This window comes from Miniopterus natalensis, chromosome 10 (genome assembly GCF_054644295.1).
Source record: "Miniopterus natalensis isolate mMinNat1 chromosome 10, mMinNat1.hap1, whole genome shotgun sequence".
NCBI classification, from domain to species: Eukaryota; Metazoa; Chordata; class Mammalia; order Chiroptera; family Miniopteridae; genus Miniopterus; species Miniopterus natalensis.
Window position 1 is genome coordinate 9,452,490 of NC_142090.1, and position 17,659 is coordinate 9,470,148.

The window sequence follows — 17,659 nt, forward strand, 5'->3', positions numbered from 1 at the left end:
GCCTGGCTCACCACAGTAAATTTTGGGGCCAAAACCCTAGAAGAAAGGGCCTAGATATAATAAAGATTTGGTTTTTTGGCCCGGAATAGATCCAGTGCTTATTTTACGCAACTAGCAAGACAACAAGTGTAGCAAGGCAGATTTTCAGAATTCTAGATACTAGTCATTCAGTTTCCGCTATCCATACCATCACAACTAAGCATCTACTGTGGCGCTGTGCCATGCACATGAGGAATATTAGATAAAAAACAAGCAAGCAAGCCAAAATAAAACCCAACAATTAGCTGCCACTGTAGAAATGAGTGAAGGGAAAGTATGCCTATGTTAATTCTCTCCATGACCCGTCATCTAATTAAGAAGCCACCAGGAAGAAACCTATGATAGAACCACACCATGACTAACTCTGGACCTCTCCAAAGCCAAGTCAATCCTGACTTCATCACTGATGTCCAACAGTGCTTTGAACACTAAGTGCACAGACATTTGCTGCTGCTTCTCTTCTGAAATAAGTGAGCTTCAAACTGAACAAAATAAAATGCTTGGTTATTTATTTTCACTTAAAATGACTTTGTGATAAAAGCCACACAAAGAATTTTGTATTTTTAAACTTAACAAATAATTTACTTTATAAATCCATTTCTTGAAGTCTTGACCATTAAAGAGCTATGCCTGATACTGATAACTTCTAACCTTACAGCATTTTATTGTTTTACTGTTTAACAAAGTTGATTCTGTTAAGTACTTTTTAATTATTCTTTTGAAATTCCAAAAGTGAATGTTATCTGCCCAAATGAACTCTAAGCTTCCTCAGAAAAATGGTTTATTTCTTTTCTTTTTCCATCTTACATAAAAGATCAGGTTTTGTACAACCCATAATTATTAAACAAATGTGATGATTTGACTAAGGAATTGTATTTTAAGAACTTGAAGAAACAATAAAATAAGTACATATAGGTAAACAGAGAACAAAATTTAACAATGGTGTTTTTGATCTAAAAAATGAGAAACATTTTAAGAACCTAGTAACAAGGGTTTGACTAACTGAATTATGGAATAGCCATATGACACATTACATAGCCATTAGAAAAGTGTTCTTGCCCGGCCGGGCGTGGCTCAGTGGCTGAGCATTGACCTAGGATCCAGGAGACCCCGGTTCAATTCCAGGTCAGGGCACAGGTTGTGGGCTCGATCCCCAGTCGGGGGCGTGCAGGAGGCAGCTGATCAATGACTCTCTCATCACTGATGTTTCTCTCTCCCTCTCTCTCCCTTCCTCTCTCTGAAATCAATAGATAATTTAAAAAAAAAAAAAAAAAAGGTGTTCTTAATGCTAAGTGGGAGGAAAAAGGGAAAGAGAAATACAGTAAAATACCATTTTTGTAAATTCAGATACAGACACTGCTTGTGAGGTTGGTTTGTATGAACTTTTTTTTTTTAAACCCTCATCCAAGGATATTTTCTCCACTGTTTCTCAGAGAGTGGAAGGGGAAAGAGACCAAGAGAGAGACATCAATGTGAGAGAGAGACATCGATTGGTTGCCTCCTGCTCACACACCAACCAAGGCCGGGGATCAAGCCTGCAACCAAGGTACACGCCCCTGGCTGGAATCGAACCTGAGACCCTTCAGTCTGCAGGCCAATGCACTAACCACTGAGCCAAACTGGCTAGGGCTGTATGAACTTTTTAATAGTGGTTGAATGAAATGCAATGAGCCTGTATTATTCTTACAATCAGAAAGCTAATAAAGCCACTTTAACTTTGGAGGAAAATACTGAAGTAACAGGAAAATTATACATTAAAAAAACCAAAATATCAGTAGAACAAATCAAAAAGTTGACTTACACGTTTGAGTGTATTGCAAAGTATAAACTAATAGCAGTGATATGGCAATGAATATGCCAGTGATAGAAACTAGATATAGTAACAGCTCCAAGTATTTGCATATATTCTTGCTTTGTTATATCTTAGTACCTTTGCTCCGTTCTATAAGCTAAATCCTAAAGGGAATTATAAAACAGTATGAGAATATAAATTCTTTTATCAAAGAATTTTTATATTCTCAATAAAAAAAGACATTAAATTAATAGTTGAAAATGTACACAAAAACATACACACAAGAATTTCACTGCCACATTATACACCAAAAAAACAGATGCAAAAAAATTAACATTAATAATCATTGGGTAACTAATTTAGGAAATATCCATTTATGAAATATTATGCAGGCTTTTTTTAGAATTATAAACCAATGATACAGAAACTTCTCTAAGACAAGTGAGAGAAATTCAAACAACAGAATTCCATTTGTTAAAACACACACACCCAACACCTGCAAATGCATACAAAGAAGTGAAAGACTGTTGACAAGGTGTAGGTCTGGGAAGGGGGACAATGTTAATGGGAAATACTCATGTTTATGCTTTATCTTCTTATACTTGAAGACTACACTGTCTAGGCCCTGGCCTGGTAGCTTAGTTGGTTAGAGGATCATTCCACTAAACCAAGGTTGTGGGTTTGATCCCCCGTCAGGGCAGATACCAGAGTCAAACAATGAATGCATAAATTACTGGAATGACACATTGATGGTTCTCTCTCTCTCTCTCTCTCTCTCAATAAAAATAAAAAAGGCTATACTGCCTAATAAAATAAGGCTGGGCACTGACTCAGACGACCTCCCTTTACCTTTTTAAAAAAATATTAAATTAGGGAACACTGGTTAATAACACTATATAAATTTCAGGTGTATAACAGTGTAATACACCTGTACACTCTATTGTGTACTCACCACCCAAAATCTAGTCTCCTTCCTGTGCCTTGTACTTCATCCCCGGGCCTCTTCACCCTCCCAGCCCATTCCCCTCTGGGAACCCTCGTTCTGTTGTCTATATCTACAAGTTGGTGGTTGGTTTGTTCACTTATTGCTTTATATCCCACATGGGTGAAATCATATTATTCTTATCCTTTTCCATCTGACTTATCTCACTTAAAAAAAACAAAACAAAAGCTCTACTTTATTTATTTTTAAATATATCTTTATTGATTTCAGAGACAGGAAAGGAGAGGGAGAGAGAGAGATAGAAACATCAATGATGAGAGCCACTGATCAGCTGCCTCCTGCACGCCCCCGACTGGGGATCGAGCCTGCAACCCGGGCATGTGCCCTGACCGGGAATCAAACTTCGATCGCCTGGATCCTAGGTTGACGCTCAACCACTGAGCCATACCTGGCCAGGCATCTACTTTTTATTAAGATAGCAGGAGCCCAGCTGGGCATGGCTCAGCAGTTGAGCGTCGACCTAGGATCCAGGCAATCGGGGTTCGATTCCCGGTCAGGGCACATGCCCGGGTTGTGGGCTCAATCGATGACCTTCTCATCATTCATGTTTCTACCTCTCTCTCTCCCCCCCTCCTTTCCTCTCTCTGAAATCAATAAAGGTATTTTTTTTTTTAAAAAGATAGCAGGAAACCTTGTGCACTGCTGGTGGAATGCAGACTGGTGCAACGCTGTGGAAAACAGTCTGGAGTTTCCTCAAAAAAATAAAAATGGAGCTGCCTTATGACCCAGCAATTCTACTTCTGGGAATATATCAGGAAGAAATCCAAAACACTAATTCAAAAGAAATATGCACCCCAATGTTCATTGCAGTGTTATTTACAATTGTCATGATTTAGAAGCAGCCCAAGTACCCATCAGTAGATGAGTGGATAAAAGAGCTGTGTAAGTTTATACAATGGAGTACTACTCTGTCACATAAAAAAAAAAGGAAATCTTACTTTTGTGACAGATTGGATGGGCCTGGAGAGTATTATACTAAGTGAAATAAGCCAGTCAGAGAAAGGCAACTACCATATGATTTCACTTATATGTGGAATCTAATTAACAAAATAAATAAAATAGGGGAAAAAAAGAATATAGCCTGACCCCACAAAAATTATACTATCTAAAGAGAGAGAAAATATACATAAACAAGATAACGTAACAAGCGCCAATTCAGTATTATAAAGAGCAAGTGCTACACTGGGTTTCAGGAGCTAAACTGCTATAGGCTCAGGCAATTATGTGCAGTAAGCCAGGCAGGATTGAAATCTGTAAAGGAGAAAGTGTATTCCAGGCAAAGGCAAAAATGAGAAACACACCGGGGAAGGAAAAATAGTGAGACAATAAGGTATACATCATTTTGGTCCAAAGAGGGGACCAAACTGGTTAATTCATTCAAGGGAGAGGTAGACTGGGCAAAGGGTTTTAGATTTTTGATCATATATACAATAAGGAACCAACACAAATTTCTGTGTGGAAGTAACATAAGGTAAGTTCATTCCCACTCTGGAAAGACTGGCTTCTTAACATTTAGATCAATTTAAATATTATTTTATCAAAAGTTTTCTCCAACTACCCTGCCAAAGTAGCTGCTAGCCCACTGTCCCAAACAATCTAAATTATCCAGCCACGCTTTTCTGTCATAACTAAAATCACCTTATTTCTTCACGCCTGGTTGTGTATCTCTCACATCAGAATGTAAGCTCCCACCGCTAAAGCACAAACCTGTGTCCATTTCTGTATCCCCAACAGAACACATAAGACATAGTAAGTCCTCGAGAAGTACTTAAGTGAATGAATGCTGATAGCACCAATCAGCACCACTCCCAGAGAGATGAAAAATACATCGCTTCTGGAAGGGCAATTTTTTCTGTGAATTCTCTTTACTTTGTCCATCCAACCCTCATTAAACCTATACCTCTCAATCACCCTTTTCTGTTTCTTCCTCTGCTCAATTCCAGTATTACTTAAATTTCATTATTCCAAACACTATTAAACTAATACCATAAAGGAGAAAGAACAAAAACCTATCTAAATTTGGAAATTTTACAAATTGCACTATTCAAGTACATCAATATAAACACCTATATTTTTGATGTTACACACCTAAAAAAAAAAAGGTCTATGGGATGATATATAATTCAACGTGTTTCATTTTATATAGGTGAAAGTAAAACACCTATGTTTTTAAAAGTTCCCTTAATGAGAAAGAATCATTAAACTAGAGAGGATTGTACTAGGTCATTTGCTCGTGACACCTACACATCAGGGTAGAACTCATCACATTAAAAAAAAATACTTCCAGTTACAGAGAATCCATGATTTTCCTTGATGTCTGTGGCTAATCACTTGTGCAATAAAAAAATATTTGTTTCAAGTTTTCATTTATTACCATGTGTTTGCTCTTTTCTGTTGTGGTGACTTGTCTACAATTCAGGGATGGGAAACCTTTATTCTGCCAAGGGCCATTTGGGTATTTATAACATCATTCTCAGGCCATACAAAACTATCAACTTAAAAATTAGCCATGAAAAAAGCTCCTAGATTTACTGAATTTCAAGTCCCGCCTGTGGTTGCTTGGGCAGGGCCAGACCAAATAATTTGTGGGCTGTATTTGGTCGGGGCCAGACGTTCCCCAGCCCTAGTTTACACCTTCCAGTTGAGGCATTTATAACTTGACCCTTCCTTTTTCAAGGAATCGCTTCAGAGAACAACTAGTTTCTTCATACTTGTTAAAATGTAATTTACAAAACTGTACATTTCCCTCAAAAAGATCTGATGAGTTTAGGGAATACTAAGAGGATGATTCCTGGTTCTCAAGTAACAAGTACTTATTGAAAATCATAAAAACAAATGTGACAGTGAAATATGTTAACCAAGTACCAGACTATGGAAAGCAATCTGCTTCAGCAGCGACTTCCAGACCTCATTCTACTTGCTTGGGAGTAACTGGTCTTTGCTACTCTATATTATTTCAAGTCATCCTAAATGATAGTTTTTAGATGTAAGTCTTAAATCTTGGACTTAAAAAAAGGCTGAAAAGAACATAAGTGACTATAAAGGAAATAAGGTAGCTATGTGTAAAATATTTACTAAAGTTAGTGTGTGGGTACACAAAGTTCATTATACAATTCTCTCTACTTTTATTTATAGTTGAAATTTTCCATTAAAAAAGTTAAAAAAGATTCTTCCCTCAGACTGATACTGAAGGCATAATAAAATACACTATAGAATATTGTATTATGGAATAAAAATTTAAAGTAAAATTAATTTGTATTTGATTTATAAAAACTGGGTATCAGCACTACAGTTCATCATATTTAAATGCATGTACATTTGTATTTAACCACTAATCCAAATAATGAACAAATATGCCGACCAACCTCAACTAGAGACATACAAGATTCTAGAATATATGGTCTCTGGGTCACCTTAAAAAAAAAAAAAAAAATCACTTCTCTAAGTCTGAGGTTATAGCAAGTCATTTATTTTAACTATATAAAATGAATGATAGCAAGAATATTCATAATGATAGAAAAAGGTTATTTCAAAAGAGCATATGTACAAGCTGAACAGTTCAGGGCGTTAATGTACCAATTTGCAAACAATGCTCCAAACTATATTCAGGACTTGGCTTTCCAAGTGTAAAAGTAGTTGTAATTATTCACTTGAAAGCTTTTAATGTGCCCCTGACTTTCTAGGCACCAAATGTGACTTTCGTTTAGGCACTCTCTAAAAATGCTTGTTAAAGAAATACGTATTTTTGTAACACACTGAAAAGAATAAAATACAAATAGCAAAACTACTTAATATAAGAACATAATATACTTCAAAAGTCAAATCTTATGAAAGATTTGGGAAACTAGGTATTAGCTGTGATATAATAAATTTAAAAAAAATCATGTCAGTGATTTGCGCTAATGCTAAAAACGCTTGTTAAAAAATGCCAAAGTAGCCCGCCATCATTGATGTTTCCATCTCTCTCTCTCCCTCTCCTTTCCTCTCTCTGAAATCAATAAAGATATATATATTTTTTAAATTAAACAAAATACCAAAGTAGCCCCACTGGTGTGGCTCAATGGATGAGCACTGACCTATGATCCAGGAGATCAGGGTTTGATTCCCAGTCAGGGAACATGCCCGGGTTGCAAGGGCTCAATTCCCAATAGGGGGCATGCAGGAGGCAGCCCATCAATGACTCATCATTGATGTTTCTAGCTCTCTCTTCTTCTCCCTTCCTCTCTCTGAAATCACAAAGACATATTAAAAACAACAACAAAAAAAAACAAAGTAGCCCTGGCCAGTGTGGCTCAGTTGGTTGGAGTTTCATCCAGTTAACCAAAAGGTTGTGGGTTCAGTTCCTTGTCAGGACAGTCCTAAGTTGCACATAAGGGAGGCAAACCTATCAATGTTTCTCCCTCACAATATATATATATTTTTAAATGTCTTTATTGATTTCAGAAAGCGGAAGGGAGAGATAGAAACATCAATAATGAGAGCCATTGATTGGCTGCCTCCTGCATGCCCCCTTACAGGGGATCGAGCCGCAACCCAGGCATGTGCCCTGACCGGGAATTGAACTGCAATCTCCTGGATCACAGGTTGACGATCAACTACTGAGCCACACCAGCCAAGCTCACAATGATATTTCTTCTGTCTGACCCTTCCTTTCTCTCTAAAATCAATAAACATGTCCTCAGGTGAGGATTTAAAAACAGAACAAAAAACAAAGTAGCCCAAAACAAACTATTTCTGAGGAAGAGATAAAGTTTGAACATCTACAAACTAATTTTCACAACTGCTTGTGAAACCACTGTCATATTTTGATAAGCAAATCAATAAAACCAAGAAACTCTCCAGCTCCTTGTCTGTTAAAAGGTAACACATTTCCCACTAACCATTATCAATTTTTGAAACTCAAAGTTAGTTTTTGAAACAGATTTTATTTATTGAGCATTCTACTTTTGGGTGGATCGATTAGTCATTCAACACAATGGAGGGACACTGTTCTAGATGCTGGGGATATAGCACTGAACAACACAATGTCCCTGCCCTTATAATGAAACTTACATTCTAGTGGCTGGTTGAGAAAATTTTGTGCAGGTTTACTTCTTATCACTTATTCTGCTTCTCCATACTTTCATGGCTCTTTTACATATGTACTATCAAAGAGACTTCAGCAGTTTTAAAGTTCAGGTTTGTATGCACCCAAGTAACTGATTTTAGACCAGGCCTTAAAAGAAAGAGTTAGAGAAGCAATAAAGGAGTTTCAATTAGTAAAAATTGCACTTCAGATAAAACCCACAACCTATTGGGGCACCATAAAATCAACTCAGTCAATAACTCCCCTCCACTTCACTTCAAAAAGGCAGATAAAATTTTACGTCATCCCTGTCCTTAAGTATTTCTCAGTATCAGTTCTTTAAATTTAAATTCTATTCCTGAGCAGAATTTCTTTATTTGAACAGAATTTTGTGGAAATTTTCTGTATTTAAAATGTGCAGCCCTGGCCAGTTTGGCTCAGTGGTTAGAGTCAGACTGTGAACTCAAGGGTCCCAGTTCGGTTCTGGACAAGGGCACGGGCCTCGGTTGCGGGCTGCATGTGCCCTGACTGGTGCGTATGCAGAAGGCAACCGATCGATGTCTCTCCTTTCACACTGATGTTTCTCTCTTTCTCACCCTTCCATTCTTTCTGAAAAGCAATGGAAAAAGTATCCTCGGATGAGGATTAAAATAATTAATTAATTAAGTAAAATGTGCAAATTTCTGGTTGAAATAGGCTGGCCTATCCCCATGTCCTTAGTACATGCAAAGCCTCCAAGGACATTTCAGAAACATCTAAAAGTCACTACCCCAGATAACTGTGTTAACTAAAAAACTAACAACAAAATTTTTTAAAAGTATTTAGATTTAAATTACTCTGAGATTCAAATATGGCATAATATATTGTGATTCTTTAATTATGAGACATCTGGCTAGCACAATTTCTGAACCTTAATTTTTTCCCATTCATGAAATAATGACCTTATGCAAGAAGGCATAATGGTCTGTCAACACTAAAATTATACTATGATGAAGGCTATAATAAAATTAGTAGTAACCATTTCTGAACTTAGGACAGGCATGCTATGAGAATATACATTTCCATCTTTGCAGATCTTAATTTCAAGCTTTTGTTACTATCTCTGCTTTAGATTTAATGCCTTCTTTAAACGATTACTATCACATACCTTTTCCCCAGATCACTAGGAACCAGATGGAAAGATTTTTTTAAAGCACTTTAATATACTTATCTTTCCTCAGGAAAGCTATGTACCAGAAATAATGTGTTTGGGGGGGAGGGGAGGACAACTCTGCTTCGGGTTTTTGTTTTGCCTAAATCTGAAAGGGGATGAACAGAACAGGGAGAAACCAAGTTTGCGAAGGGGAGGAAGAAAGAACTAAAACAAGAAAATATTCTAGATGAATAGGGAAACCACCCAAGCCTCTGAAAAACAGTAACTTCCTAAGTTATAAGAAATATTCATGCTTCTTATAAATATCATAACCCAGAGATATGTATATACGCACACAATTGGTTTGATTCTTTGCTCTACATTTTTCCTCCTATGAATAATTTGTTAGCTACAGAATTAGTAATAACAGAGTACCAGATTTTTAATACACAGTTAAGAATATTTTTAGAAATCACACTCTCCACCAACCACTTACAACAAATAAAGCCAGAGAATAAATTTCTATGTATTATTCTGGTAGATAGTCTAGAACATTGGCGAATCATATTCTGCTGGAAGTAACAGATCTGAGTAACACGGTCATGAAAACTAACAGTTACTATTCAGTTCTTTTCATCTCTTAGTATGTAAAAAAAAGCATAGACATATTCAACATAAAGAGGTATGAACTGTGCCAGAAAAACATTTGTTCTACAGAGATTGGTTGTTAAAGAAGTCACAGCTGTGTAACTACAAACCATTTCTACATAGGATGAACTGTTATAAATAGCCCCTTCAGTAGTAAGGGTCATGAGAAAGTCACACTATGGATGGTGTTTAAGTTCTCAAGGACACTATGCTAGGACAAATCAGGAATTTCACAAAGTCCTATACAGCCAGTCCTTAAAACTGTTTAAATTCTGAAAGAGGTTTACAACTACTAACCCCCATCCTTCCATAAGACAATACCTTCTCTATTACACTTACAAAAGGAAGACATTTCTTGTCCAGTTTCCCTGGCAAGTGCCTTTAGAAGGGCTTTCCTTAACAATGGTTTTTCATGTAATCTAAAATATCAATTTTAATCCTCATCATTAAATTCTGTACTGTGAGAAAAATGTTAGCAATTAAGATAGTATTTTTCTTTCAATTTTGAGATGCATATTTCAGAGATGTTAAAGTTCAAAAAAATGCGTATCTTATGTGTAAAATCCAACAGCAAGAATTTTACAAGGAAAGTCCAAGACCAACCACTCACCCTTCTTATTTAACATGATGAAGAATATTCCCTACAAAATAGAAAACATGTTGAATAAGACCACAACAGAAAATTTGGGTTTGGTCCCAGTTTTACTTTAAATCAACAGAACTGAATGATTTTTGAATAAGTCACCATCATTAAGGCTAACTATAGATTATATATGTAACAGAACTGTTTTAAGAAATAAATGAGCATAACTACATTATGTGCACCTAAAATGTAAAGCACAACTTGGTATCATATTTTTAGTAATGCCATACTGGAAGAATATAATATGTCAAAGTCTTGCTATGGCTGGTTTTTATTAAAAAACAAAAAAACAACTAAATTCTGCTACTTTGCTAATTTTGTTCTCAAAATTTAGTTGAAGTGATAATTTAATCAGTAAATAAAATTATTTTGTTAAATTTAATAGTAAATGTGGAGAATGAAAGTATTCTACAGATAATTATAGACTTTATAGATTTCTATTATAGCACAGTAAAAAATATATAACTGGGAATTCTGAAGACTAGGTCTGAGGGTTAACTGTCTGTCATAGCACCAACTCAAGTGCTCAGAAACTGGATTTCTTTCCTTGTGGCATTATATTTTTAAAAACCTCAGTATTATATACATATATACATATTTTAATGTATGCTTTTTTTTCATTTTAACATAATATAGTTTCAAGTCTTTTCTACTGGAAAAATAGGTGCTTTCTATTTTATATGCTTTGATACCAATCTGTTTGGGGCATTTAACTCTTCCTAACAAGAAGAAACCACTCATTTGTACATCTTTAAGGAAGGGAACTCATTACTTCTGAAAATCAAAGTCAGAAATCTTTCCTTCATTTCAGTCACTTCTGGCAAATGAGAAATAAAGTCAACTAAATGCTTAGCCCCCACTAGTCCTCCACCATCAGATGCAGCCTGTTACGGGAAGCTCTTCCAGTGAGCCATCATTTCAAACAAATCCAAACCAAAGGGAATCAAATTCTCTGTTCCATTTAAATAGGTCCATCATATCATGTGGACGATCTTCCAAATTAATATGATGATACTCTAAAATCAACCATTATCATTAGACATAGAATCTAAATTGAGTTTTATATTAAATCAGCAATATAAATGAATTTTTTTAAGTAGACAAAACTACTTGCAATTAAGTTGTGTGAATTTAGGTATTTACTAATATATGTTCCCCACAATATAAATGTGCACAAACTTTAACAAAAATATATGGAATTTTGTATAAAGTCTACTCTGCTCAACCGTAAACTATTTTTTAAATCATTTTTGTTATTTTTGAACTAAAAGTGCAACCATAACTGTGTCTATATTCCAAACAAAAAATGCTTTTTAAAAAACTTCTGAGGAATGAAAAAAATTATAAAGGAAAGCATAATAATTAATTTTGTGAGGAATCCCACTACTGCAGATTAAACCATCAACCTAATAAACAGGGATGCAAATCCCTTCCCTAACAGCAGTGTTTTATGTGTTGTTGTTTTTTAAAAAATCACTGCGTAATAATCTGACAAGGAATTAACTTTATCAAGTAGTTCATTTTTATAGTATGAAATTATCAAATAATAGATTTAATAAATACGTACAGTCCCAGAGAGGACATCATGAGGGCAACAGTTGAGAAGGTGACTCTTGCATACTCTGTCATCACTGAATTTGATTCGTTGACGAGTAGTATCTCCTGTAATATAGAAAAGTTAATAACATTCAAGGTTAGACAACTGGAAAATGTTTGTTTTCTGAAAACCCTATTATCACTAGCTTTTAATGTGTGGCTAGACACGCACACATTTATAAATCAGCTCAAGAGGGATTAGTTCTTATATAATATCTTATAGAAAAACTATCTTAGACAACATGCAGTTGCAGTATGTGTACTGCAGTATGTGTAATTCAAATAGTCAAGTGGGAAAGCAATGCATTCTGTTAAACAAAGTAATTCAGAAAAGCATAGGATTTAGAGCAGGAATGGACCTTAACGATTAATGAGTCCAACTCCTTCACATTGCAGATGAGGAAAATGTGGCCTAGAGAGGTTAAGCAACTTGTAGCAGACCCACTAGGAGAGTTCTACTGGTATACAAGGTCCCCTACTTGACACTAAGCATTGATTTATTTTGTAATTATTTACATTAATTAAAAAACATAAAAAGTAATCTTGCAAACATTGCATACACACTGCGAATCCCCACTGAACCCCAGACGCCATTTCTTCCACTATTTTGTTCCAGCTGAAGTGTCTCCCTTTTGCTGCTGGGAGGAGTTAGAGAGGGTAGAATAACGTGTTTAAGAGCGTACAAACCTGGAAGAAGGACTTACACACCAGTCAAACAAAGGCACATTGCCTAAATGAAAAGTTAACTGTAATGCCTCCAAAGGTCCCACATCTCCAAGTTTTATGTAGCCTGTGCTATATATGGCCTAACTGGGTACACTTAAATTCATTCTGTCTTCATATAACACAACACACTTCCTAAGCAATAGAAGCATTCAACCTGCTAATGATGCCTATCCACTAAAAATTTTATAGACTCTAAGAGAGAGAAAAAAGAGGTAACCAACTCTAATAACAAAATATAGATGGCAGTTACATTATTTTTTGCTTAGAATCTCTTTAGGGAAAAAAAAAGAAAAACTCTTAATGACAATTCCTTTATGAAGAGTGATAGCCCTAAAAAATGTAGTGTTTTACTTTAGCCTTAAATTGATATCATTGATGAATGAAAACCTACTGGTGAATTACTGAAGCGAGAACTGTTGCTGCTAAAATAGGTTGTAAATACTGCTGTACTTCACATGATGCCTGGAGCACTCTAAAAACTTTCACCTAGGAAGTGATTCAATTATTTGAATTAATTTCTGTCTTTCACATGTGAATATAAAAAGATTAAAACTTTACCCCTTTTACATGGTCTTATTTTGAAGAGCTAACTCAAAGTCAACTAAATACTGTCATTTTTAGGTGGGGTAAGATTTTGTTCAAATTGTTTTAATGTGGTTAAAAAGACTTAAAGAACATTCTGATTCCAAGGAATATATATTTTTAAGAACAGTAATTTATAGCTAAAATGATAGCTTCAGAGAAGTTCAACAATAGGTTTTCTAGAGGCTAGTCTCTAGTTTAAGTAGGTTATTTTTGACACCACAATTTGGAATAATTCATTTAGTGTCCACGCCTGCTACTGTAATAAAGATAATTTTGATGATCCTTTTTCCTTTTAAACACAACTGCTTTTGTTCCACATTCATTAACACATCTGAAAAGTTAGCAATAACTCACGGCTCGGCGAATGCGGGGCCTTTCTGACACTCCCTTTTGCAGATTGAAGTAGGCAGGCATAGATACATTGAACCTTTACAAATAAAACAAGGGGCCAGATTGTTCAGTTTGTATAGAATAGACTGCCAGCAATTTCAATACAGCATCTAGAAGTACATGTTGACTGTAAAGATTCTTGTATATGAAAACAAAAGTGAACAAAATCAGGGTGTTTTATTTTTTTAAATATTGGCTTAACAAGTGTGTAACCCTACGGAAGAATATGACCAATCATAGTTTTAAAAGTCCAAGGCTGGAGCTCTCGAAAGTGGTCCTTGGACTAACTGGGGTTTTAAAAAATGTTTTTTTAAAACATACATCTCATTCAGACTTTAGTGAGGGCCTTAAGCTCTTGTTAGAATGATACTATGGTAAGCTCACACCAGAATGGCAATGCTATTAGAGGCTTTTTGCTTCTTGGCATATAAGAAAAAAATGTTTTATTTTAAATCTGTACCCAAATTATCCTAAGAAATTTAAAAATGATATATATTTTTTAAGCAGAGAGAAAATATACCTTCCACAGCTAGGAGTCTTCTGCTACAAGTATGTATCTAAGCTTTTCAGTAATGCAACAGCAGTATTGTTTCAGTGCTCTGTCAAACTAATGGCTCAAGATGATAAGCCAGGCCTTAGAATAAAATCAAGATTCACAGAAGGTTTACCAATCAAACATTTCATCAAGTAGAGCGACTGTTTTTGCTTCAGAAATCACATTAAATCTAATATTAAGACACATGTGCCCTGAAGACACAGCTGTCAGATAAAATATAAACAATTCCAAATATCAATTTAGCAAACATCCCTGATGAACTTTAAATCAGTTTCTATAAACGCCAAAAAGTATTTAAAATACCTCCTCATTGTATTTAAGTGGTTGCTCTATATACATTTGATAACTGTAGTAAACACAATATACACAGCTATCAAAAATCAGCCTATACATTATAAAAACTTTTACAACAACAAAATAATAAGACCCCTAATAATTTGAGATACAGGAATACCCTGAGAGGGACTAGCAACTGAGTATCTGTTTATTAGTATTTTTTAAGTTTTACTTAAGAGACTTAAACACTGTAAAATAATTTGGTACATTACCATGTCCTGTAGTATTTCATAAATTTGGGTTTATGCCATGAAAGTATAATTTGGCTAAACCATCAAAAATTTTTAAAAATAAAAATATCAGTAATTTTGGTTTCTGTCAAGATATCTGGCCCAAACCATGTTTTTCAAAACTAGGTAAAACGGCACCCATTTGGAAAAAAAGGGGGGGGGGGACTACAATCAGTAGGGAACAAATATGATTCAAATCTCCTTATAATACAAGGAATTATTTTATGCATTCTATGTACTTTATCTTTCGGTTTTCTGGGCATATATTCATATAAAAATCACCTAAGTTAAGAAAAAACAATTGCCCTGTTACACTAACAGGATCAAAATCATAGAATCAAACCTATTAGTGAATGGATGGCATCCTCTGTGGTATACAAAGGGGTTACAAAGAGACATAGAAGACAAGCTCTCTACCCTCAAGGAGCCCATGATTTTGCTAGAGAAATAGGACATTCAAATGAAGTAGAAAGAATACAATGTAGCATGATCCAAGTGCCAAATGAATGTTTAAATAGTAGTACTTGGGAACTCAAAGACTAGAATGACCACCAAGGTCTGAAGAGGTTAGAAAAGGCTTCATATAAGTAGAAGCCAAAATTTGAAGGAAAGAGAGACTTAGATCAAAGGAAAAAAGAAAAAAGAGTATTCCAAACTGAAGTAGTGTCTTTGACAAAGTTTACAGAGGCAGGAAGGTTTGGGGAATAGTAAGTAAATCACATTTGGCTTTGGCAAATGGCTTCATGTAGCGGAATAGCAGTTATGGAATAGCAAATTTTGGGGGTAAAACCTGACTGCTTAAATAATTTTTCCATTTTTTACTTCAACCCAGACTTTGTGTGTAAACAAAGTAAAACAAATTAAAAGTTTAAAAATAATGGGACAGAGATTAGGCTAACTTATTTGAGTTAACAACAACAAAATGTCCTACCCATAAAAACATGGATGTCTCTCTGCCCTATAACCTTCATAATAATTCATTAGACTTTGTACATAACTACAATGTCAAGTTTTTAGAATTAGAAACTTGATTTAGAACAGGCAAAGTGTTCTTCAATTAAATGGAAACAACAAACTTTTTCTATTAATATTTCCTACCAAGCAACATGTTAAGAGCAGGAGTGGGGAACATACAGCCCGCGAAATCATTTGGTCCGGCGCTACCAAGGCACCCGCAGGCAGGACTCAAAATTCAGTAAATCTAGGAGCTTTTGTCATACCTAATTTTTAAGCTGATAATTTTGTATGGCCTGCGAATGATGTTATAAATATCCAAATGGCCCTTGGCAGGAAAAAGGTTCCCCACCCCTGCTTTAGAGTAACAACTTTCTTAACCTCTATATTTTTGTTCAACCTTTTCATGAGTTTTATGAATTATATATAACCTTTATTTGGGAACACCTGAGTCACAGGTGTACAATAAAAACTGGAATGCATATTATTCCTCTTGAGGTCCTTCAGTAATGCAACAGAGCCTAAGGTGGTACTGAGGCAGTTTCACTCAGGGAACGTGAACACTATCTAAAAAGAAGGGTGCTCCCAAACAGTACTCAAATACTGCTCTTCTCCAAATCCCCTTCAATCTATTAAGAGGGAAAATTTAAGCACACTATAAATCCCAACGCTGCCATTTTACGGTCCTGCCTTTTCTGAAACTGACTTAGATTTAAACCGTAGTATTAACACTTAAAACCTTAGCCTAGATGGTATCTGACATCATTTTACATGGTGCATGCTATTTTCCCAATATCCACCCCCGTCCCTCCAGTGCCACCCACCCAAACCCTCCCATACAAACAATAATTCAAATCAACTTTCACAGATTTAGGTGCTATTTTAAAAACATCAAAATTTTACTTTACCCATTCTCTCCGATGCTCCCTGTATTTTTTTAAGCTGTGAGTGGATGACCATGCTATGTGATCAACAACTGTGAAGGCTAAGCAAAAGTGAACTGAGTTTAGTATAATTTCAAAAGAACCTTAAAGTTTGTAATATTTGACATACATAATGGTATGCAGAAACCTTACTTTACTCCATATTATCAGGCATTAATCGTAAGCAATTTATAAAAACAACTAATTAGTATTTCTTTTGTACAGAATTAGCTTAGAGCTTAGCTTAGGGAAAAGAGGAGAATACCCAACAACACAGCACACAAAGCAAATATAAGCAACCCCTAGTTTATAAACAGGGGAAAACCCTCCCATCTTCTCCGATGGGACAACCAAAGGTCTCCCCACAGGAACACTTGTTAGGGGCCACGTATCACTGTTGGCTTGGGACAGGATAGGCACATTTCCTCTCAAATAAAACCCATAGCCCTTCAATGAAAGAAAAGCCAGAGCTAGAAAGAGAGGTATAGGACTAAAAGCTTAAAGCTTCTCATTTCCCTGTGCCCTTGAGTTCTCAAATGCAGAGAAATGTTCCACCCTCTTATTAGCATTTCTTACATTATAAGCTACTGAGCCACATAACAAGGTGGGAACTATGTAAAGACTCATGGCCATTTTCTAGTCTAGTACAGGGCAGGGCAGAAGACCTGCTCTGTATTAGTAAACAATTATGTCTTCATGTGGAACCAAGATAAAAGCAGGTGACTACTGCCGCACAGTGACTATTATACTGCAGAACCAACTTGATCACTTTTACACACTACTCAAATTTTCTCACCAGCTCTACTAACTTCTCCCACCTGCCTTGATTGTTCCTTTAGAATTCTGTCTAAAATTCACTTATAGGAATCCTTTTGTCATTAACCTCAAAAAAAAAAATTACCCCATGTACCCTTGTTAATAAATACATTCAGTTTAATTTATTGCACATTTATGCAATTTGAATCATATAAAGTTCAAAGTATATGATTCATTTATAAAAGGACTCACTACCATGTCTTAACTTAAAATGATTATAAATGT

At 35.5% G+C, this 17,659-nt stretch overlaps 1 protein-coding gene across 6 annotated transcripts in view; it reads right to left on the reverse strand.

The window, feature by feature from the left end:
* Positions 1–17,659, reverse strand: part of LUC7L2 (LUC7 like 2, pre-mRNA splicing factor) — a 70,474-nt gene that overhangs the window by 31,163 nt on the left and 21,652 nt on the right. For 3 of the 6 annotated variants that reach the window (XM_087820988.1, XM_016205111.2, XM_016205114.2), the window contains one exon: positions 11,890–11,984. In XM_087820988.1, coding sequence (XP_087677114.1) covers positions 11,890–11,984 — 95 coding nt within the window. Of the gene's footprint in view, positions 1–11,889; positions 11,985–12,482; positions 12,557–13,583; positions 13,657–16,603; positions 16,681–17,659 lie in introns of all 6 variants that reach the window. The other 3 variants (XM_016205113.2, XM_087820987.1, XM_016205107.2) reach the window with 2 other exon arrangements.